Source organism: Geospiza fortis, unplaced genomic scaffold, assembly GCF_000277835.1.
Source record: "Geospiza fortis unplaced genomic scaffold, GeoFor_1.0 scaffold432, whole genome shotgun sequence".
NCBI classification, from domain to species: Eukaryota; Metazoa; Chordata; class Aves; order Passeriformes; family Thraupidae; genus Geospiza; species Geospiza fortis.
The window spans coordinates 1,149,151-1,172,606 of record NW_005054436.1 but is presented as its reverse complement, the minus strand read 5'-3'; the positions used below and the strand labels follow the sequence as shown (position 1 = coordinate 1,172,606).

General features: G+C 45.9%; 1 protein-coding gene across 1 annotated transcript; it reads right to left on the bottom strand.

Annotated features, from left to right (window-relative positions):
• Window positions 1-238: 238 nt before the first annotated feature.
• MYOM3 (myomesin 3) lies at window positions 239-21,714 on the bottom strand. The gene is made up of 36 exons (XM_031062062.1): window positions 21,608-21,714; window positions 21,393-21,467; window positions 20,632-20,797; window positions 20,261-20,418; window positions 19,187-19,282; window positions 18,440-18,528; window positions 16,143-16,187; window positions 15,806-15,946; window positions 15,160-15,321; window positions 14,776-14,917; window positions 14,490-14,689; window positions 14,181-14,234; window positions 13,911-14,038; window positions 13,135-13,318; window positions 11,987-12,161; window positions 11,293-11,414; window positions 10,619-10,806; window positions 10,383-10,509; window positions 9,805-9,983; window positions 9,616-9,730; window positions 9,187-9,343; window positions 8,765-8,874; window positions 8,253-8,297; window positions 7,989-8,125; window positions 6,898-7,042; window positions 6,355-6,414; window positions 5,609-5,676; window positions 5,266-5,376; window positions 4,557-4,644; window positions 3,901-3,939; window positions 3,640-3,745; window positions 2,740-2,903; window positions 2,152-2,188; window positions 2,018-2,040; window positions 1,875-1,930; window positions 239-1,198 (listed from the first exon to the last, which is right to left on the bottom strand). The coding sequence occupies exons 1-36, from the start codon at window positions 21,712-21,714 to the stop codon at window positions 902-904; spliced, it is 4,296 nt and encodes a 1,431-aa protein (XP_030917922.1). The 3' UTR covers window positions 239-901.
• Window positions 21,715-23,456: the final 1,742 nt, after the last annotated feature.

Genomic DNA, 23,456 nt, shown 5'->3' with positions numbered 1-23,456 from the left:
AGTGGGACATGAGTGATGACTTTATCCAGCAGATGTCAGTGATGTGCATCTAATGGAATTGCATTAAACTCAGTTTCTTTTTACTTTTTATTTTAATAGAAGATAAAAGATAAAACGTGGAACATTGCTTGGAGAGTGAATGCAGGAAGCAAATAGAATGTGTTACTTTTTCTTCTCACCAACTGCACAAGGATTTCTTCACTCACTCCAGCCCTTGAGTGATGTCCCTTGCTGTCTGTGCAGGCCTGACTGTTGATTTTGGAAGACTTTCATTAGATGTGTCTTGCAATTAGATTGCTTAATTCAAACAGAGTCTGTATCCCAGGGGTGGGTGACCTCTCTAAGTTAACTTTTCATTCTATTTAAATGGAGACCCAGTGCTCAGCTTCTCCTTACCAATTCACCACCCTTTTTTAGTAGGTAATTTTAAAGAAGGTTCACACAGAAAGAGCCAGATTTGTAATGATATTTACCTGTGAGAATTCCTGATTTGCAGGGTCATTTTTATGTGTGGAGCATGTCCTGACTTCCCATGCACCCACAGGTGGAGTGATTTCATCATGGATACACTCAAAGCAGTGCTGAGATGCCACCACGGGTTTGAGTTTAATCACACACACAGGCTACAAGAAAATCTGTTACATGTAGTGATCTAATACAAAACCCTCCACTGAAAGCCCCACGTGTGGATCCTCTGGTATTTCCCACACACATTTACCAGGGCAGAGTCTCTCTGGAAGGTGAACATGCAGTGCACACATGTGTGAGCACACACACACACACATACAGAATTGTTCTATAACAACTGCCAAACCACTGAAATATTGCTAAAATAAACACAGAGACACTAAAAGGCATCTGAAGGGGTTAAATTCCTTTCCAATTCAAGGAGACAATGAATTCATTTAGGCTTTTTTGTGGTAATCCCAGCTGGGACTTCCTGCTCTGTTCCTATTGGGATCTCCCCGTGTTTATAGACACTGATGGTGACCTGCCCTGTTTCAGAGCCATATTTATTCTTGACATAGATGCTGTATTTTCCCGTGTCTTCATTGCAGACTTTCTCTATGGTGATTGTGACCATTGAGCCCTTCACATCCATCTTGTATCTGTCTGTAAACACGATGACCTTCTCGTTTTTGAACCAGGTGATCTCTGGGTAGGGGTCTCCAGACACACAACAAGTTAAGCACAGGGTCTGTGGTGAAACAGAGAACAGAAATGGATTATGGGGCTGTAAATGTGCAGGGAAATTCAGTTCATAGAATGACAGCATCATTTAGGTTGGAAAAAACCTTTAAAATTGAGGCCAGCTCTTAACCCAGCCCTGCCAAGGCCACCACTGAACCTTGTCCCCAAGTGCCACATCCACACATCTTTTAAATTAAGAACAATAAAAATCAGTTCTCACATTTTCATTAGGTGACATTCCAACACTGATATCTGATATTCCTTTTCCTGATTTCCTGCAGTACAATCAGGATTAACCTGCCTGGATTCACTGGGCCTGACTCATATTTGTCTCACTGGTTTTTTATAGCTTCCTGTGCTGTAAGGTGGCACTGAAACAGGCACGTGGTGAGTTTGCAGTTACTTTGCAGGGGTTTTGTGCTGCCTGAGAAAAGGGGAATGTGACTCAGAAATGAAAGCAGGGAGTTGGGCTGATGGGAGAATCAGGCCCAGCACCTAAAGGCCTTCAGAGTCCAATCCTGTGAAATGGGAGGGCAACAGAAAGGGTCTGGCAGTGAAGGTGACCCAGGAGGGCACCACTTCCCACCTCTGGCAGTGCACAGGAGGGTAAAAAAGGATCTTTCCTCCCCATCAATGATCCCTCTGTGTCTGTGCAAGGAATTAATGGAGTTACTCAATATTACCTTGTCCTCCATGATGGTGGCAACATCTGGCAGACCTTGAACGACTCTGGCACGACCTGAGAATGAACAAATAGAACCTTTTAGTTCTTCTTATCAGCAATCTTGGCTGTGTTTCACTGAAGGGAAGAGATTCATTTACTTACGCTTCTCTGCTATTGCTGCTTCCCTGAAAGGGAGAGAAAATGATTGTGGTTTTATTTATTAGCCATTGTATTAACAATTTACAGTGTGAGACTCAAAATAGATTTAGCTGTGAAAATATTTAGGAGGAACTTACTTTAGCCTCTTGTGCTCAGCCAGGGCATCTTCAAAAGCTGCAAGAATGAAAGGTTTTAGGGAAAGTTGCCTTTAGTTTTGTTTGACTCAGTAGATTTAGCATTATGTTATTGTTACCAGTGCTGGGATTACATGGATAAATGTAATTATCCTTTAGATGGTATCTGCCCCTGCCTTAAGGAATCACAGCTCTGCTGAAATAAGGGGGACTGAGTTCTCTCTTCCCAAAGAGAAATTCAGAGGAGAAAAACCTCCAACAGTTTGGAAAAGCCTTTGTAAACCGGGAAGTTCTCTTTTCCAAGATGCCACCTGTGAGCTCTGTTGTCCAGGGGAGGAATTGGACACGTCCCAGGAGCAGCTGCCCCCTTTTTATCCTTTCCCCAGCAGTGCCAAGACTCCCTAAAGGCTTCAATGCTTTCTCCTGCCCCTTTCCCCTCTTCTCGTGCTGCTGTGGGCTCTTCCCTGTCCTCCCCACCCCAATTCCACAAGGATTCACCATGGAAATCAGCTCCAGCTCCAGAAGGGAGAGAGGAATCCCCACCCAGCTTTGAGGACTCCTGGAAAGCAGCTCAGGAGTGACTCAGCTCACCTTGCCCAGACAGGTCTGCTGACAGTTTGTGGGAGCTGTTGCCATCGAATATCTCCAGGGTGTATTTGCCCTTATCAGCCTCCGTGGGCTCCAGGATGTGCAGCCAGATCTGGTTCATGGTGCTCCCAGCTCTCGTCCTGTCACGGCTTTCCAGTTGCTTCTCCCTGAGTGAGCAAGTGATGTCATTTCAGTCATGTTTAGCAGAGCTGAGAAATCACTTTTTTCTAGTGGGAGTCAGGATTCATTTCATGGAGAGAGGAAATCCCATGGGGCTGTACTTTGAGGCAGTTTGCCAGAGCTTCATAACCTCTACAAAAGACCTCCTAGTTCTTATTTAAGGGATTAAATCCCATTTAGGTGTTGAATATTTGTAAGTATTTAGCCCTTGAATGTTATTAAAAGTTCACCTCCTTATCTACACGTGTAGGTGGTATCTAATAAAACACCAATTCTCTATTTAGGAAGACATTGTGAGGCTAAATTATTCAGTGTTTGGGAAGAATTTTGTAATTTTGGGAATATTTTCTATTCAGAGTGGTAGAAGAGAGTGGTTTAGGAAAACATGAAGTAGTAAAAATAAAGTGTTTGAAAAAATTCTGTCTGTAACCAAGGAGGCTGTAACTGAGCAGTATCATAAGTGCAGCATCATTATTATTCTAGGAAAGATGATCACTTATAAATATTTCTGCAGCGCTATGATAAAAATAACATGACTTTCCACTCTGGAATTCCCAGACATGTTCCAGGATGGGAGTGAATTGTGGATTTCAGCCCTTACTCAGACAAATCCATGGTTGCCTGAAAAAATTTATGGGCTCAGGCCCAAAAGTTTAATTTTGGATAAACAGTTAGAAGGAGCAGTGCTCCAGAAGCTCTGCAAATATTTTTTGGGGGACTTACTTGTGGTACCACGTGGTTTTCATGTAGTCTGTGTAGTACTTGACATCTGTGTAGATTTTGATGCCCTCCTCAGTAGGCTGGATTTTCAGAGGTGTGGCAGAAAGAGCTGGTGTGTAAGGGAAAGACTGAAATTGAGGAGGAATGCCCACATTTCCCTGTTCCAGAACAAAATCCCAGCCAAAGGAGCAGGGAGGGGGTGGTGCTGTGCTTGTTCCACAGCCAGGGACAGCTGTGCCATCCCCCTGCTGAGAGCTCACATACCACTGATCCTGCACAGCTCCTTCAGAAGCTCCTCAAAGGCTGAAAGACAAAGATTGAAGTGTCTGTAAATACAAATCACAGCAAACCACATCCAATCTGCCAATGAATTTCACTGTGGTTAGGATGTTTTATACCCACGGGTTATTTGCTGTCTTTTTCTGTGGCAGAGCTCACTGGGAATGGAGTTTTTGCCTCTGATTCATTTGTTTTCAGATGCTGGGCATTTCTTACTAAATTTAGATGCTCCTATCTTCCTTCCCACTCACCGTGTGCCTCCCAGACAGGAGATTTATGTACCAGGTTCACATGATGGATTCCAGATGTCGGGACAGCATTTAATCTTGGGCAGCAGAACCTTCTGATTGATTCTGGGTTGGAGTGACTGAAACAGCCCTGAGCTTTTATCTGTGGGGCTTGGCAGAATTTATAATGCAGTCCTGGCTTGAGAAATGACTGCAGGTGGAAATGACATCAGCACGTAGAGCAGGAAACTCTTTAAATTTGACCAGTAATTTTTTAGTGCAGGTTTTAACTCCTATAAAGGCACATAGGACATGTGGGTTTCATAGGAAGTGAGGATATTTGGTTTTAAATCCAGAATGAACTCAGGGCAGGGATGTGAATGTGTCTTACTGTGTGATCCAAAGTTCTCTTACCTCCTTTTGTGAGGTCCAGCTGGGTGGAGTCCTCTCCTCGGTTATCTGAAACCACTGCTTTGTACAGGCCCTCATCTGCTTTGGTTACCTACCAAATATGTGTGGGCATGTGTAATATTGATTAAAATAACCCAAACAAGCCCCAAAACAAACAACACCCCTCCCAGAGAAATCTCCCCTATCACTGGAACAGGGCAGGATTTGGAAAAGGGAAAAAGCTGAGATTCATTCCTTCCCAATGAGTTTGGTTGAACTGAGCAGAAATGAGGGGGAAAAAGGGCAAATTTGTCCCAAAACCTCCTGTGAAAGGATAGGGGGGTCTGGTTCAGAAGCTGTTGGGTTTGGGGTCAGTAGCTCAGCTTTTGCCTCAGTCCCTGTGTGAAACCAGCTCTTTTCAGCCTCTCAGGCTGTGTTAAACTTTGAACAGCCACCCACTGTTCAAAACATCTTATTTCTTCTTAGATCTTCAAATTACAGCCTGGTTGGGCTGGAAGGGACCTTAAAGATTATTTAGTTCCAACCCCCTGCCATGAATTCCACTAGAATTCAGATTCAGAACCTGATTGTAACATGAAAATTTCTTCTTTGGCTTTTCTCAGTGTTTCTGTCACTCAGTGGGCACTACCCAGAACCCACATGGAATACGAATAAGATCAGCCCAATTTTTTTGCCATTTTCCTGTGGTCCTCTGAGCTGTTTGCTGTTTCACCTTTGGGATCTGCAGAGTTCCCATCCCAGTCTGTGGATCAAACACTCCACCAGCTCGTGCCTTGTGATTGAAGAACCACTGGAAGTTGGTGTCCTTCCTCAGGTTTGTTGCCTGTTTGAAGTCAACATTTAGAAGTCAAAATCCATTTGATTCCTTAATTCTTGGATGTCCTAATATGAATCATCACTTACATTAGCCCAGAATCTGAGAATTTCCCTTCTTTTTTAAAGTTTCTGCCCAAAAGAAACCATCTCCTTACAAACGCAGCAAAGCATTTGCACGAGGACTGCTCATATCCTCTGAAAATTGCACCTAAAATGGAATGCTGAAGGAATTCTGTTACCTTGCAGGTGAGGAGCACTTCACAGCTCTCCAAAACTTTCCATGTCAGGTTCTCTATGAAATGTGGGCCTGGAAAAGAAATGAAATCTCTCTCGTGGTGCCTTTGCCGTGTTTCCTGCGGGAATGCTTCCATCTAGTGCTGGATTCCCGCAGTGCACCTGGGAATTCCTGAGGTTCGAGGGAACAGGGAGGGGAAACTGAAATAAATTACTTCAGATCCTTTCATCCCATACTGGGCAGCTCTGAAGCTGAGAAGAGACTGGATTTATAACGTGCTGTCACAATCACTAACCAGTGAATATTTTTATCCTCACTAGCAGGGAATCTCATTTCCAGTTGTAGTATTTTTCCAATGAACTTGTTTTATAAACTTCTTTATTCATCAACATAAGGTGGGAGGTGAAAGTGAAATGCATGGATCTTTAGCTAGAAATCCTGGTTTTTACAAGTGGATCTTAATTACAGAATGTATATTCAGGTTGGACAGTTTTCAGAGTTTGAAAGTGTTCAGTGCCACAGCACTGATGCAGAAGATCTCTGCTGATAAATCTGCCTAGCTTGGCTAAAACTAGTTCATTATTTTGATTTTTAAGGGCAGGGCAAAGTATCTGAAAACGAGGAGTCTTATCCTCGTGTCTTAATCAGTTTGAATACTGTGTTTAAAAGATGATGGAGTGAAATAAATTCATTTGGCTTTTGCCATCCTGGCCTCATTCTGACAAGTCCTTAACCTTTGGCTGACCTTACCCTGCTTTTTCTTCCATTGTCTCCGTTTTGCTTCAGCTTCTTCTGCCACTTTAGCAAAAGCTATGGAACAGCAAAGGACAAAGTCAACAACTCCCCATTACTGGGTATTTCCTCTACAATAGAGATATTTCCTTCTTGTCTTTATTACCTTTAGTGCAGTGAACCTGCTGCTAAATACACTGAATTTCCAGCCTGATCCTGCCCTGAGATAAATGACTGCACACTCTCCACTCTGCTGCCAAGGCACAGTTCACCACTGCAAGCTAATATGTAAAACATTTGGAAGGAAGAACTAAGCATTCCACTTCAGCACACTGCTTTTATCATCAAGCACCTATTTATAAGACTAAAAGCTTTAACTTATGGTAAAGTGAGATTCAGATAATTCCTTAAATGATTCCTAGACTTTAAATCTGGGCTAAAATTTGCTCTCCCCATTCCCAGTGTGCCATTAGAACTGTTGGAAATACTTTGGGGCCTTAAGTGCCTCACAAAGTTTCCACTGAGCATGGCAGTCTATATTTGATCCTGAATTTCACTTACATTCATCTGTGAGAGCTAGGGTGAATTGATTTTTGGCTTTCCCATCTTTGAGCTGGGCTGTGTACATCCCTTTGTCATCAGCACAGAAATCCTGGATTATCAGTTCCACGAGGCCTTTCTCTTTGACAAAGTTGATTTTGTGTGTCTGTGTAAAACAGAGGAAATAGGAGAAACTGAAGAGATTTCCACAGTAGAACTGCTCCTGGCACAGCAGATATTGCAGTTACTTTGTACCTGTAGCCTTATAATTCCCCTCATTTTACAGGATGAGGAAGACATCCTTCCTTCATGGGTATTACAGAGCTGAAACCAGAGTATCTGTGATTTTCAGTGGCATGGAAGTGTTGCACTTGGTTATAATCTGTGATGTGTAGTTCCATTCTTGGCCAGGATGAGGAATATTTCCCCCTCTTGCTGAGGTGCAGGTACCTCTGAGCTCCTGCACCCAGGAGTGCCAGGTGCCTGAACACAAACATCATCACTCTGCCTCACTGCCTGTTTGCTCTGAGCAAATATTGTCCTTGCAACGAGCCTGATAAATGGTGCAGATCCCTGTCAGCTCTCCAGTGGAGAGGAGACAGATTATAGAAGAGATAAAGTCTTGGATAAACTTGTTACATGTTGATTTAACCCCCCCCAACAGGGCACTGACAGCTCTGAACTGCTCTGTCCTCGACCTGTCCTTTGTTCTGGGGGTCCTGGTTGTTATCTGGGCATTGCTGCTCTGCACTGAGCTGACAGCCCATGATTTATATTTGTGCTTCATTCTCAACTGTTCTCCCCTCTGGTCCTCTCATTCCAAGTATCTTTTAAATGTTCTAATATTAATTTGATATGGGAGGACAAGGAGGAGGCCTGAACATTTTTGTGGATGTTTGAGGAGGTTGGAGGGTGCTGTAACACACAGGGTTATTTCCAGTGCTTTGGGCTGAGAAATAAATCTCTTCCATCTGCTCTTAGAATTCGTGAGATTTGCCTGTATTCAGTTCAAAATCCCCATCAAAATATCTGATGGGAATTCAGAAAACTGGGAATGTGCCATGTTCAGCAGTGGGGAAGTGAGTCAAGATGAAATGCAGAATAAAACCTACTGGGGTACTGGTGAGCTCCTTGTCATTGAAGATCAGGTGCAGCTCAGCATTTGGGGACAGCTTCTCCACCTCCAGCCACAGCCTCACTTCCCCTTTCTCCAGAACATCGATGTTCCAGCCAGATATCAGCTTGATCACTGGCAAGCAGAGAGAAGCACCAGGGGAATCCCAGGCACACCACAGGATTTGGCCCAGCCAGGGCTCTGCTGGCTTCCCTTTTCCCAGGCTGGCCCCCGCTCGTGGCTTTTTGCTGCTTCAACTTACGTGGGTTCCTGATTTCGTGGCTACGTTTCAATAACTTGTCCAGATCTGAAATGCAGAGAATTAAAAGTCAACACTCAGCCAAACAAATTAATTGTATCAATTTAATTTAATTTGTTGATGAACTTTACGTCAAAGAGAAGATAAAACATTCAGTAATGGCGAGGACTAGAAAAGGTGATGAAGGGAATTGTTGGTTATATCTGAATAAAATGTTGGTTGGATCAATTCAGGGAGCGTGCTAAAGAAGTTATAAATCATTGTGACAGTGTAGCCAAATGTGAAATCTGAACTGCAGTGGAAAAATGACTTTGCAAGAGCACGGAATCTTTCCTTAGGGGACTGTAAAAGAAACTGCCCTTGAGCCTTCAAGGAATGGGAAACATCTTTTTAGTGATACCATTAAGTGACATTAGTCACTGACTATTCTTCTGCAGGAAACTTTCCTCTAAACATCTAAGATTAGAAAATGAGGGCACATTAGTTTTTTGTTGTTGGCAATTATCGGTTTTTACCTTCTTTTGTTAAAGTGCAGCTGGCAGAGATATCATCATCTACATCTGTAACCTCCACTGAATACACACCCAGGTCCTTTTCTGAGGGCTCTTTCAGTATCAGCTTTGATCTAGAAGCAAAAAGAATAATAGCAAAAATTATATATTTTCCTCAGAAATTATGTCTCCTGGGACAGAATTTGATACACCCAGAACAGGAAATGTAGAACTCCTTGAAATTTATAAATGCCACTGAGGAGCAAGGTAAAGATATTGGGAACAGGATGGCAGCTGCTCCCCAGATTGCACTGACCAGTTCCTTTCATGGATTCCAGGGCTGGGAATCAGGGAAAGGACAGGGAAAAATTTGGCTTCATGTTTTTCTTGGTGTTCAGTGTGTTCTTTACTCACCAGTTCATTTTCAGTGTGCATTAGATACTCACCTATTGCCTTTCTCTTCAATCTGGACTCGGTCAGGATCTGGAGGTCCCTCATAGTCCTTTGACCAGATAAATTCAGAGGAGTCATTCTTTTCAGGAGCTTCAAAGGCCATGTAAATGAAACCCTCTTCATCCACCCCGACTTCAATTTCATTTGTACCTGGATGTGTGAAAAACCCACAAAACATTCCTTACCAAAGCAGACCAGGGCTGAGCTTCTGCACATCTAACTCAAAAAACAACCCCCAAAACCAAACCACACAGAGCACAATTAGAGCTAATTAATTTGGGCAGCTTGATTTGTTCATCATTATTTTACTGAGAGTGTTTCTTGCTGTGAAACAAGTAGCTGGTGCATCACAAAGCAGATTTTCACCCAAATCATACAATTATTTACAGACTGGCCCAGTCTCATGGCTTCTAGCTTCATACCAGGTTTGGTTTTAGCCAGCACAGGGTCTGAGGGGAGTGAAGGGGGTCCAACTCCAGCCTTGTTCAGTGCTCGTACTCGGAAAATGTAGCACTTCCCTGTTTCCAGGTCTGACACCTGCAGGGAACACAGCCAGGAATTAATGTCAGAGTAGGACAAGCAGCACTTGGACACTAAGGGCAGGTACAGACCTTCATGTGGGTGGTGGCTGTGGGCTGCTTGTTTATCTGTTTCCACTCTTCTGAGCCTTCTTCACACAGGTCTATGAAATACCCTGTGACCGGCCCTGCCCCCAGGTACAGAGGAGCTTCCCAGTGCAGCTGCAGGGAGGAGTCCCTCACCTCAGTGCACCTGACATCGTAAGGAGGGCCTGGCACAGAGGGAACAGGGAAACTGCAGTTGGGCTGGGGTCAGAGAGCAGAGGTTGGCAGGGGTAGCACTTGAGTAGTGGGTCTGTAGGGGGTGGTTCTGTGGTAATTAGGGGTAGGTTTATGAAATAGCATCACCAGCTGCTTTAATGGTATTTGCTGTGGTGTAAAGAAAATGGGATTTAGAGTTTAGATCCTGATTCTTCATTCTCTGGAAACAGTAAAAATACCTGGGTGGTCTATCTGTGTAGTGCATGAACAACATCAGAACACCTCTGGAAGTGTTTTGTGCTTTTCTGTCCTGGGAGCAACCATTTCTGTGGTAGAAACCCCTCGGAAGAGTGAGGAGATAACCAACTCAGCTGGTGACATTTTCCTGGATGGTTTTCCATGAGGAATACCTGGCTCTGGCATGGTCCATTCCTCACATCTGAACAGGTCACTGGGCTCGGACACTTCCCCAACTCCAGCCCTGTTCATGGCACGGGCACGGAACTCGTACAGGTGCCCCTCCTGCAGGCTGCTGACCTTGGGGTGCAGAAGGGCAGACCTGGTCAGTTCAGCAGGACACTGCAGAAGCAGAAAAAGCCCAGCTCACCCCTGGTGCAGCTGTTCCCAGCTGTGCCCCAATGGATACCGTGCAAACACGCCGAGGAATTGGCTGAGCGTTGACTTCGTGCCAGTCGGGCTCAGAGTGGTCGTGCTGGTCCAGGAAATATCCCAGGATCTTTGTTCCTCCTTTGTGCTTCGGGGCTTTCCAGCCAATGGTCATCTCAGTCTTGCCGCAGTGCAGCAGCACAAAGTCACGAGGGGCCGAGGGACAGGCTGGGCACGGAGGGACAGACAGAACAGCAGTGTCAGCACAACATCCGCGTTCTCATCTGGGAGTCACAGCAAAAGCCTTGGGTGTGTCTCAGGAGGTCCCTTGCCGGTGCTTTAGGGTTTGTGTGGCAGAAAAGATGGAAGCAGTGGGTTGATAAAATGGGGAACATGGAGGGTTAGGTCCTGCATGGTGTGGTTGTAGGATTTTCTAATTTCCCTGAGAAATTCCCAATGTTGGTTTCCAGACATCACATAACTGAGCACTTTAAATGGTCACTTGTACCCAGAGCCAAATTAACAACACAAATGGAACACACTGCTAGGACAAAATGCTAATTAATTAACTCTGTCCACGCTTGGCAGAAGCTGCAGGGTACAGGAAAATGAGTTCCCTTTTGTTTTGTTTCTCAGACACTGTCACCATAGCAGGCAGTGGTGGCTGTGCCTGACAGATGGGGTTGGAGGGGTTTCATTTTGGTCACTACTCACCAATTGCTGGCCTGACAACGATGGGATCTGTTTCTGGTGAGCTCTCACTCAGTCCTGCATCACTGACAGATTTCACACAAAACACATATTCCTTTCCAGGCTGCAGCCCAGGAACAGTAAATCTGGGAGAGCAAATTAAAATGTTTGTGTTTGCCTGTGCACAGGTAGCAGTGCTGAAACAGTGCTGAAACACACTTTAATAAGGCATAGCTCTTGCAAAATCATTATTTGTCATTACAAATTAATGTGTCACATGAAATGGCTCCAGATAACTCACAGTGGGTATGGATCAGATGGAGATGAATCACCATGGGCAGGGAGATAAACAGGACTTTTTAATGGACTTTTTCTGCTTGACATGTGACCCCCACAGCTGGAGAGTGACTGTAAATTCTGCATGTGACCGACACCAACTTACTCCGGTGGAAAACAGGCAAACCCATGGAATGTGGTTCTGCTGGTGCCCCAGGCTCAGTGGGGCTGTACAGCCCAGCCCCTGGAGAGCACAGAGCCTTGGCTCAGGCCTGGAGCAATCCTGAACCCTCCCAGAGGCCCTGCTGTTGCTGTGCCTGCCAGCCTGCGCGTGGGGACTGAAGGAAGTTCTTTTTTTATCTGAAACACGACTCCAGGCAGAACCAGAGGAATCCAGGTTGGGCCCCTGGCATCCCTCAGCAGAGCAGAGAGCTGCACTCACTCGTTGCCTGTCACTGGTTTGTTATTGACTGTTTGCCACTGCTCCGTCCCCGTCTCCCGGCAGTAGATATAATAGCCAAGGGGCTCTGGGCCATCCTTGGGCTTGTCCCACTGCACAACAACAGATGTCCTGGTGTCTCTGAAGGCCAAAACCTGAGATGGTGGAAGTGGAGAAGCTAAAAAAAGGGAAGAAACAAAAAACACAGACAAAAGTAGTGAGGATTAAAATCTGTAATTTAAAAAAACCCAAACTGTTATCAGTAAGTTGGCCTGTTTGATTTATTCACCTTTTCCACAGCACCATTTTCAAATTGTTGCTCAGGGAAGCTGTGGCTGCCCCATCCCTGGAAGTGCCCAAGGCCAGGTTGGATGGGGCTGGAGCAACCTGGGATGGTAGAAGCTCCCTGCCTATGGATGAGCTTTGTGGTTCCTTCCAACCCAAACCATTCTGGGATTCAGTGGAATTAGAGCAAAATGCCATGGACAAGGGCCCACTCTACAGGATCTGTGCTTGGGTTTGCCAGATGACTTCTTCCTCTCCCACTGATTTCTGCAGTTACCCCACACAACCTCCTCTGAAGCAGAGGAGGAACAAATCTCATCTGTTCATTGTGCTTGGCTCCACCCTGAACTGGGACCTGCTCCCCTCTGCATTTCCATCTATGAGTGAACCCTGGAGCAGCTTCAGTGTGGGACAATACACAAATAAAGAGTCAGTGCTCATCCCTCTGCAGAAGAGAAACACCAACATAAGCCTGTGGCCCTCTTTGTGTCAGCTCAGTCCAGGGAGAAAACAACCCAAAGCAGCCCTGCAGAGGCTGCTGGAGCCTCCTGTCATTCCTTCCACACTGTCACCTCCCTCGCACCATGCTTCCAGCATCCTTGGATTAAACACAGGCTTCAACTGTTCCTATTTTATTAAATGTAATTCCCCGCTCACTGCTTGCTCAGATTAACACTGCCCTGACCAACTGCAAACCAATTAAAGGAGGATTTAGAGCTTCAAGAGATTTCCTTATATCAAAGTACTGCTGTGTAACCATAGACCATGAAGTTTAGAGGGGAGCGTGGGCAGGGGATCCCCCCATTCCCGGCAGCCCCTCCCTCTGCAGGGCTGGTGCAGGCACGGCAGAGCAGCGTTGCTGTTACCGGGCTGTGTCCCGGCAGGGACGGGCGCGCTGGGCACCGAGGGCTCGCTGATGCCGAACTTGTTGACGGAGCGCACGCGGAACCGGAAGGATTTTCCCTTCTCCAGCCCAAAGAGTGCAAATCTTGGGGAATTCGCTGGCGTCTCCAGGTTCACCATCTGCCAGGAGCTGCTGCCTGCGAGACACTGCAACGGAAAAGGAAATGATTTAGAACTCCTAAAGTGAGCACAAAACTCTCCTGACCATAACAAAGCTGGGCTTGGTAGGAAAGGAATTTTAAAAAGCTCCAAACAAAACACAAACCAAAGCCATAAATTATATATTCCTTGTTGATGTACCCACACTTTTCACCCTTGGCAGCAGAGGGCCCCATTGCTACAGGAGGTTAGAAGTAAGGATGCATGAAAAGAGACAGGCAGAAGATGCTAATTAACCAACAGAGTGATTAGTAGGGAACAGGACAGTGAGGTGTTCTCAGTTCTTCACAGCTTTTCCACCTTTCAGGGCCAGAACAGTTCTTCCTGTTAGAATTCTGCCACTGTTCTGTGGTGTTAAAATTCCTTGTCCATTCCTTGTTAATCATTAGTCCTTGAGCTGTGTCAGAGTCAGGGCCATGGCTCAGGGTACCTGTGGGGCTGGAGGAGGCTGAACCAGCTGGGTTTGAGGCTGGATCTCCCCAGTTCCTAACTGGGAATGTCCTCACCTGTATCATGTCCCACCTGAGAAAGAAATGGTTCTGCTCTGCAGCTCCCCTCCTGTGTGATATTATTTTCTTACCTTTTCCACATAGTAATTCAGTGGCTCTCTGCCTCTTGGATCTGGTTCATCCCAGGCCAAAGCCACATAATCCTCTCTGACCTCACTTGCATGAACATTGGTGGGTGGCAAGGGAATTTTAATGTGTCCTATGGGAAGGCAGAAAAGGCTTTAGTGATAATGTGGCAGGAAAATTAAAGTTCTTTTACAATGGATTGTGTTCTCCCACTATAAATTAAAATTCTTCAATATAAAGAAGGAGACAAACACTTTGGGGAAATTTGAACTCACCCTCCAGGTCATCCTTGGATATTTCTATGGTCCTGCCCTGGTCGTATGGAATCGCTGCAATGACAAACAGGGCAGTTACCCACCCACAGGAGGTGCTTGGGGAGAGAGACAGAACCCAGGACTGCCTCGTTGGTTCTATGCACAATTATAGACATTTTATGTCACAAACAATGGCACTTTGAGCTTTCTCTGTTCAGAATGCTCCCAAGGTGGGCTCAGCAAAGACATTTGTGGGAATGGGGAGGATCTGGGCAATCTGCACTCAGTTACTCCTGCAGCCTCCCCTGGTTGTGAGGGTTTGGTACCAACCTGTCACTCTCTTGTCCCTGCTGGGGTCCTGGGTGGTGACAGGGTCACTGGCCCTTGAAGGGTGGCTGGTGCCAGCCTTGTTGACAGCCTTGACCCGGAACTGGTACGTCTGTCCCTCCGCCAGGCCCAGCACTGGGCACCTGCAGCCCTTCACAGGCTGGGCACTGCACTGCACCCACTGCTCTGAGCCAGCCTCACACCTGCAGGGACACAGCCCACGGGGCTCCTTGGTTCTAGTTCCACCATAAAATGGGGGTTCTTAGCTCCGAGGTGATGCCTTACAGACCTTTCAATGAGGTACCCCAGGATGGGGCTTCCTCCGTCATCACTGGGTGCTACCCAGGAAAGGAGCAGGCAATCTTTGTTCACATCGTGGCATCTCACGTTGAGGGGGGATCCTGGGGCACCAGCTGTTAGTGCTGCAGCATCTGCAAAACACCAGGTGAAGGGGGGTAGCTTCTGTTCTTTTCCAGAATTTTCATTGAGTAGATTAATTTTAAGTTAAGGGCCTATCCCAGTAACACAATTTTTTAATACTGAAATCATCAGTGAAAATAATAGTTGGTCATTGTGATAATTGTATCCACACACAAAATTAGGAGCTGTTTCCTTGTGTGTGAGGGGAGGATTCCTTTATGTCAAGGCCTTAGGAAAGGAGATCTGCAGGTACCTCTGACAAACACATAAGTGGTCTGCTCCTTGTATCCGTGCAGTGAGGGGACACGGATGGTGTAGAAGCCCTCATCCTCCTTGTGAGCACACAGCACTGTCAGAGAGGCCTCACAGCCCTGGCACCTCAGCTCCTGACCTTCTGAGTCCTGCAGCAGCTCCCCTGTGGAGCAGAGAAGGGGAAGGAAATTCACCTGGATTTGCCTGGTTAGGAGTGGCAATGCCTCAAAAAGCACAGAATGGGATGAGGGATCTCTAAGATATTCCTGGTGTTATTTTTGTGCCTCCAGATTTCAGCTGTGGACTCTGATCCACAGAAAGAGCCGAGCAGAACAACACAGAGTATCCAGAAGTTTTTCTCACAGGAGAACCACAGGCTTTTCAAACTAAGGCACTTCAAATATTCTTATGAACAGGAATGTCATTACCCCCAAAACATTTCAATGGTATCTTTTACAAACAGGGAGAAGACAAACATTAAATAGTAACATCTGTAGCTTGAGTAGAGCTGAGAACAGCTCAGGAATCCTGGATTTTAAGAATTTTCTTTTTTTTTTTTTTTTCTGTGAACATTCAATCATAGCTGTGAATTCCAGTGGGACATTCCCAGAGGTAAATGCACATGAACTCAGCTGTTGCCTACAAACCATCTCTGAACCAGGTGATGCCTCGTTGGTGCTCCAGTAAATCAGAGGAGAAGTAACAGGAGAGGGTGAAAGGCTCCTTTTCTCTTGCAAATAAGGGTTTCAGTGGAAAAGCAAAATCTGCCTCTCTGGCCAGAAGGGATCCTGTGGAATGAAAGTCAGCATGATGAAGAGACTTCAGAGCCTTCCTCCTGTAGTATTTTTATTGTCATATATTTAGAGTGAGCCTTGCACACTTTGCATGTGCAGTCAGGCTGACAGGAAAAGCTCTCAGGGAAAAAATAATCAAATTGCATCAGGCTATAAAAATAATTAATAATAACATCAATGATTTACTCACTTTTGTATATTTCTGAATCAAATCCTGACTCCTTTCCATAATATTCTATAAGGGAAGAGGAAAACACATTTAGCAAATCTCATGGAGTGTTTATCTTCTTAATAACACCCAGTGATGCTCAGCAAACTGTTTTTCCCTCAAGCCAGCCCTTGATTTGAACCTTTAGAGTGTCACCATGGGCTAAAAGTTCAATTCATTTGACAGCTGATGCCCTTCACAAGCCTCTGGGGATGTGTCTGCAGAGGAGATTGTTCCATGACTGTCCAGGGGAAGCAATTCTGCTCCAAATGCTCCCGTGCTCTCAGTTATTCAGAGCTAAGGAGGGCTTTGTCACTTTGCCTTCTGCCTTTTCAAGCAGGCAAGTTAAAGCCAAATGAAATAAAGATTTGAATAAAAGCAACCCCCTGGGTTCTAACAACATTCCCAGAGTGTGATGTGGGATTCTTGGAAACTACCAGTGACTGGGACTTCGGGATTTAACCAAAGGAAAGGATGTTTGTGCTGAGACAGAGGCAGTTCCTGGAGCTCAGGGAAGGATGTCCCCAGATCAGCTGTTCCTGGATTCTCTGGAGGTGTCACAGCTCCACCTGCTCTGGCCTCTTGGCATCACAGCATGATGTGATGCTGAAATCATTTGGAGCTGAAACCCAAGAAGTGATGCACTCAGGATGAAACTGAAGTACATTTCTCTCAAGATGCAGCCAATGCCCATAAAATAAAGCCTGTGCTTCCAGTGGTGAAGTTTGGCTGTAGCAGACCAGAAACTGAGGAGGGAGTGTGACCACTGGAGAGGAGGGAAATGCAAAGCCCTGGAGGTGAAACAGCCTGTGAGACCCTCAGTGATGTCTCAGGGAAAGGGGATCCCAGGGAGCCTCCCCTGGCATCGAGGCCTTTGCAGGCAGCCAGGCCCAGGGGAGGAGATGCCATGGCCTGCCTGGGCACCAGGAATGTTTCCAGTGGAGGCAGGATTAGGCCTGGCTGTAATCTCTATTTTCAGAGCAGTAAATGCAGACAGCAGAAGGAAGACTCGGGTTGCTGGGATGGCTCTGGGGGAGGAGCAGTATCTGCAGTGTCTGCAGGGCTTTGTCCCTGGTGAGGGACAGGTTAACCAGGCTCTCAGAGGTGAGGAGACCTGTCCCAGCCAGGCCTTTCTGTGCCAGACCACAGCCCCTGTTCCATCCTCATCCTGCTCTGATCCTAAAGATCCCACAGGGAATTGAGAGGAGCAGGTTATTATTGGCGTGGAATTTTTCCTTCAGGCTGCTGCTTTGTGGCAAAGGGCAGCTCCTGTTGTGGCCACACTGTGAGAACCTCCTGGTAACTTTTCCTGCATTAGAGTAGGGGGATTTAGAAATCTGGGAACGATGCAAATGAAGGTTTTCTGGGCTGGTGTACCTTTAGAACTGGTAAATGCCTGCTGCATATTTCCAGTTATGCTGAATTTTGGCACTGTTTAATTAAAGGCCCTAAAAGGTGTGATAATACACTGCTTTTACAATCCTGGGGTCACAGTCTCCTTCATAGATCTGCATCCCAGACAGAATTCAGATCAAAATATGGCATGTGAAAATAAGTGTGATAACAACACAAGCCATGGCAGAGGGCTCTGTCAGTCCCACTAAAGGGTGGAATTGTCTGCAGTCCTGTAAGTCTGTTCTGTCTATGCTTTTTATTACAAAATTGTAATTTAGATATAAATAGATGAAATATGAACAGCTAAACTGTGATCCTGTGAGACTGCTCTGCATATTTCCTAAAGCTTGGGATTATTTCCCTTTTTAAGTGCTGGTGGTTTATTTACTTCCTTCCCCACGTCTGGCTTTGGCTGTGCACGGTTTGTATCTGTGGAGTCTGTGCCAGTTATTTTAAGAACAGCACAAATCCAAGAGGAAAATCTTGCATTTGCCCTTGGTAGTTACTGGTTTCAGGAAAGAATGTGACATTCTCTGCAATAATGCCCTGAGAGGTCCCACTGAGAGCCACAGTTCTTGGGGAACCATTTCTTGCTTATCTTGAGCAGACTCTCTGTGAGCCTGTTGAGTTCCACTGGGGGGCTGTTTCATAGCAGTCCAGAAGAAATAAGCACCTAAATTTAGTACAGTTTTATCCCAGTGAAAGGACAGCTGTGTCCATATGGAATCTGAAAGGAAAACCTTTGGCTGGGCCCAGAAGTGACTAAGGAAGAGAAGCTGTTCTGTCCTTTCCAGAGTGTCTGTGTGTGCCTATCAAATAATGGAAATGTTTGGAAGACCCTGCAGTATTGGGAAGTTGAAACCCAAAGGAATATTTGTACTTACTCCTGACAAGCACTGTAGCAAAGGAATAAGCTTCACCATACTGATTCTTTACCTCCACACTGTACTCAGCAGAATCTTCCATGGAACATCTGAAAAAAAAATAAATTTTCCCTCCTTCATATTTCACAGGAAAATTCAGAGGGGTTCCCCTTTAATCTCAGGGATGTTTGCTTTTCATCCAGGAGCTGCTTCTCCTTTCAATTACAAGGATTTCTGGTACTTTGTCATCAACTTTTTCTCTTGGGACCCAGAAGGAAAACATTTTAAGTACTGAAGAAGTAAAAGACCTGTGGAACACTTGATTACACTGAAGATTTGCATATTTTTATCACTGATAATTCATAAATCAGAACTAATCTTGTTCTGATTACACTGATCCATCCCAAATCACATTTTTTTGTCTGCTGATGAAGTGCTTAATGTGCATGCCTTACCCTGCAGGAAAACGTGTTGCTGATACACAAAAAAAAGGGCAGAAGTAAATTAAGCAATTTAATTTTGTTTGGTTTTGCGTAGATTTTTTAAACCTTGTGAACTGCTGTGGAGATTGGCAAGGGTTTAGCTCAAACACAACAGCCTAAAGGCAGGCAAGGTCAGATTCCAGAAGAATTACTGGGTTTGTTTATCATACACAGATTGGGAATTTAGGCCAAGCAGGTCTCACTCAGCTGAAGCAGCAGCTCAGCCACGGGCACAGCCATTCCCTGCTGCTGTGCAGGGTCAGCATCCCAAGGGCACAGCCCTTACCTGCTGATGTGCAGGGTCAACATCCCAAATTGATTTTTGATCTTGTATTTTCCTGCTGGGGCTCGGCGGGGATCGATGGGGATTCCATTTTTATACCTGGTGGAAAAGAAGGAAATGTGTTGTTAGGGAAGGACCCACATCAAACACCACAGGAAAGAGGAGCAGACACAATTCCCTCTTTTACAGATCTCCCTCTTCAGTCCAAACCAGTCTGGCAGTGAAACCCAGAGCCCTCCATGGTCCTGTGTGGCTGCTCAGCCCTGGCTTTACATCCCCTGCCCTGCAGCTCCTGTGAACGAGTTCACAGATGTCTCTTCCTTGTGTTCCCAGGGATGTGTGGGAGGTTCAGATTCTCTTTGCTCTCTGAATAATTCAGAGAGGTCGTTCTGGAAGGACACAGGACATGCAGAGCTCCCACAGTGGCAGAGCTGCTGCCCACGAGTCATTAGTAATGCAAATGTTTGCACACTTAAACCTTCCAGAGGAGGAATGGCCAATCACTTCAAACTGATCAAAATGCACTGTGGAAATTGGGCTTTTGAGGTGATCTTTCATTTATTTTGGTATTTATGGAGTGTGCTGCACTCAGGCCCAGTCCATAACACTCTCCCCCTGAGGCTGGTTAATATACAAAGGGAGTAAGTGACAGTTGTGTTGTATTTTACAAACTGTAGAAGCAGCAGCAGTTTAATGCTGAAACTCTCATGGTGTCCAAGGCAGCCTTGTTGGGGCATGTTTGTGATGATTTAGTGCTGAAAGGAGATTCTGCTTTTTGAGACTTAAGTCCCAAGTCTGCCTATGGGAAAAGCAAACAGGGAAACCTCCGTGAACATCAGCCCTGTCCCAGAAGGATCTCTCAGGAATCTCCAGGGAAACCTCCATGAGCACCAGCCCTGTCCCAGAAGGACCCCACGGGACTGTCACTGCTCCAGGCCCCCCTGTCCCTGCTGGTCCCACACCTCTGGCCCCTGAGGTGTTTTCTGCGACCCCTGCAGCTCTCCCCCCTCCTGGTGGCTGCACAGGGCTGTCCCTGCCTCGTGCCCGTGCCCGTGGGCCGTGCTGGCAGTGCCATACCAGGTGGCCTGTGGCACAGGGCTCCCCAGGACGGTGCATGCCAGGGTGACATCCATGTTCTCCCAGACGGCGTGTGCCCGCAGCGGGATCCAGAGCAGGGGCGCCCGCGCCGCGCGCAGCTCCAGCAGCTCCTTCTGCAGGCGGGCCTTGTGCAGAGCCTGTGCGGGGAGACACTGGGCAGGGCAGGGCAGGGCAGGGGGCAGCTCTTGCACAAACTCTCTGACACCAGGGACCTCTGGTAATGTTCCAGTGGCAGAGGTGCAAGGCCTTTGGTTGGAGGGATTTTGGGGTTGTCCTAACACCTGCTTTGGTGTAGGATCACAGCTTTAGCCCTGTTGGCCTCGGGTGCCAGCAGAGGGGTCTGCTCTGACCTTCCTGCGCAGGCCCTTCCTGTCAGCCCTCACTCGGAGCTGCCTGCAGATCCTCATGAGCTCCTCTTCCATCTTCTCCGTGTCATTCCCAAAACGAGTCCTCTTCTGCCCCCTCTGTTCCAGCTCCAGGAGCTCAGCGTCCCTTCTCAGATTGTACTCCCTGGAGCTACATGATGATAAAAGTCAACAGAAGTCAAGATAAAACTTTTTCTCTCTTTTTGTAAGGGTGTTTTTTTGTTGTTGATAGCACACTTTTTGGTTAAATCAGGAGTGGTAAGGACAGAAGCACCAGCTGATGGAGTGTGGGGAGGAATGTCAGGGAATTATTCCCCACAGGAACCAGAATTCCCAGAAGATATCAGACTTCCATGGGGACTGTTTGGCCACTTCTGATCCTGGGGAGGAAGCTGGGAAAAGGATCAAAGGGAGAAGAGATGTGGCTGAGATTTTCTGGGAAAGAGGGAGAGTCCCATCTGTTACTATTCATTAATTAATCTGTCACTATTTTCCATTTATTCCTTTAAAATCTGGTTTCTCTCACACCCCTACATGTAAGCAGGGCAATGTTCCTCATTATCACATGGCAGCATCATTTAATTTCCTGCATTGTAGTTGAGGCCTGGTGTTTTTAAAGGAAGAACCTCTGGGTTGATCCTGCTCTTTTTGCTTCCAACAGAATAAGTTGGGAGCTGTGACCCTGGTCCCGAGCTGTGGTGTTACCCACAATGGTTATGTTGGAGTTACAATAATTCCTGACTTACTTGGCTGTTTCAGAGGTCAAGGCAAGGGCAGCTGCTATCGACAGGTCTGAAAGGCTGAAGGTCTCCTCTTCCTCACTTCCAGGGGCAAGTTCATGGAAAAGAATCCAGATAATGTTCCCTCATTTCACAAACTCAGCATTCTACAAATCCATGAATGTGTAGAAAGGCCTGTGTGCACCTGATGGACTCAACCTGTCCCTGACTCTGGGACTTACCTGGTTTTAAACCTTTTTTTCGTGGTTGTGGAGCTCATTTCCAAGCTCTGTTTCCTCTCCTCCTTCTGCTCCTCCTCTCTGTGGTGGAAAAAGGCTCTGGTTCCCATGGTGGGATGTCAAAGCCAAACTGTGTCACTGGAATAGATTAAAACATTCAAATCAGACACTTTTCACAGAACCTTTTTAAGTCCTTGCTCTGCTTTGGGGTTCAGGGGCTGTGAGCGGAGGTTGATATAAAAATATTTTCTGACATCCACACTATGAGAGGGGTTTGCTTCATGATGCTTCTGTGGAAAGTGGGATCAGGGGGAGGAATGGAGTCTCTCAAGGCAGCTTTTGTTCCTGTTTCTCCAGGATCTCATAGGAATCCTGGAATGGTTTGGGTTGGAAGTTAAAGCCCATCTGATGGGCAGGGACAACTCCCACCAAACCAGGGTGCTCCAGCAGTTCCAGCTGCTGAAGCAGAGCTCTCCCTCATGCCCCCATGTACAAATGTGTAATTCCCCTTGCCCAGGCTGCACACAGAGCAATCCCAGTTCAGCACTCCAAGAGGAAAATACTTTATCCAGTCCTTTGCATCCTGAGGGATCACATATTTCTGCTGAGCTCTTAGGGAAAGGTTGAAAACTCATGGAGAAAACGAATGTCAGCCTACAAGGAATGGCTCAGGAACGGCAGGATTTTCCCAAGGAGTGATCAGGAAAGCTCCCCAGAGAAATCCCAGTGCACAGGTGGAACACAGGAGCAAACATTGGCACTCCTGGCTCCCATCCTCTTCCCAGCCTCTGCTCTGGGAACCCACAGCTCTCTGCTTTTAGTCTCTGACTGATGGGTGGGCATTAAAGGCAATTTTGAACGTGGATCCCTCCTCATCTCCCTGTCCCTGCAGTTAAATCCCAACCACCCAGCAGGATCCTGGCCCTGGCACGTTCACAGGCTCTAAAAGCTCGGGTTACTTTGGAAAAGCAGCTTTGCAAATGTAATTGTTGCTGAATAGAATTTGTTCAAGCATAGCTGTAAATCTTTCCCTAGCTCGTGTTCCATTTCTGAAATTTTCCCTTGGCAAATCTTCCACCTGGATTTCAGCTTTGCTGCTTTTGAATCTGAACCTGATAAAAATACAGACCCTCAGCTTTTCCCAGTGTAATTTTCTCATGCAGTTTTATTACTTGTACAGTTTTCTGTTGATGTAAATAAATTTCTTATAAACAGTCCATGGAAAAGCAGGGTTGTTGTGGTAAATGCAAAATACCCCAACATGCAAATGAAAATACAGAATTATCTTGATAATGTTTGCTTTGTGGGCACTAACTTTGGAAGAAACAGCAAATGCTGACAAGTAAAAGAAGAAGAAAATAAAGCAGGCTTTTATGGAAAAAAAAATTGTAATTTCATAGCTTCTGCTGTCTTCAGAAGTGGTTCAGCTGCAGAATGAGTCCTGTCATCCTGGGCATCACAGCCTTGTTTCCATGCTCATGAATAATTACTGATACAGACTCATTTTTACTAAATAATGGATTTTATTTTTCCCTGAACAAATTTCATTGTTTTATAATCACTGTTAAAACCTACACTTTTCAATTCAAATGCAGGTTATTTTCTAAACATGCCAGTAAACCAGAGCAGAGTCTGGTGAGAAAGCATGAAGCAAACCAGGATTTTCATAACAACACTGGAAAAACAATCATTAGAGCAGACACAATCACAAAGCATAATCTACTTCTGCAGTGCAAAGCTGTCACACAAAACAACTGATGCTGCTCTGGAGATCCTACGAAATCCAACATAAACAGCAATTTATTTGCAGATAAACCAAACTCACCCGGTGAAGGCTGCAGGGAGAGCCCCT

Bases quoted from the DNA above. Each gene is read 5' to 3' on its own strand.
- MYOM3 (XM_031062062.1), bottom strand. From the start codon at position 21,714: ATGGGAACCAGAGCCTTTTTCCACCACAGAGAGGAGGAGCAGAAGGAG. The intron at 5,677-6,354 runs GTAAGGTCAGCC...TTTCTTTTCCAG, and splicing joins ACAATGGAAGAAAAAGCAGG to GCCCACATTTCATAGAGAAC. The intron at 2,189-2,739 runs GTGAGCTGAGTC...TCATTCTTGCAG, and splicing joins AGCAGACCTGTCTGGGCAAG to CTTTTGAAGATGCCCTGGCT.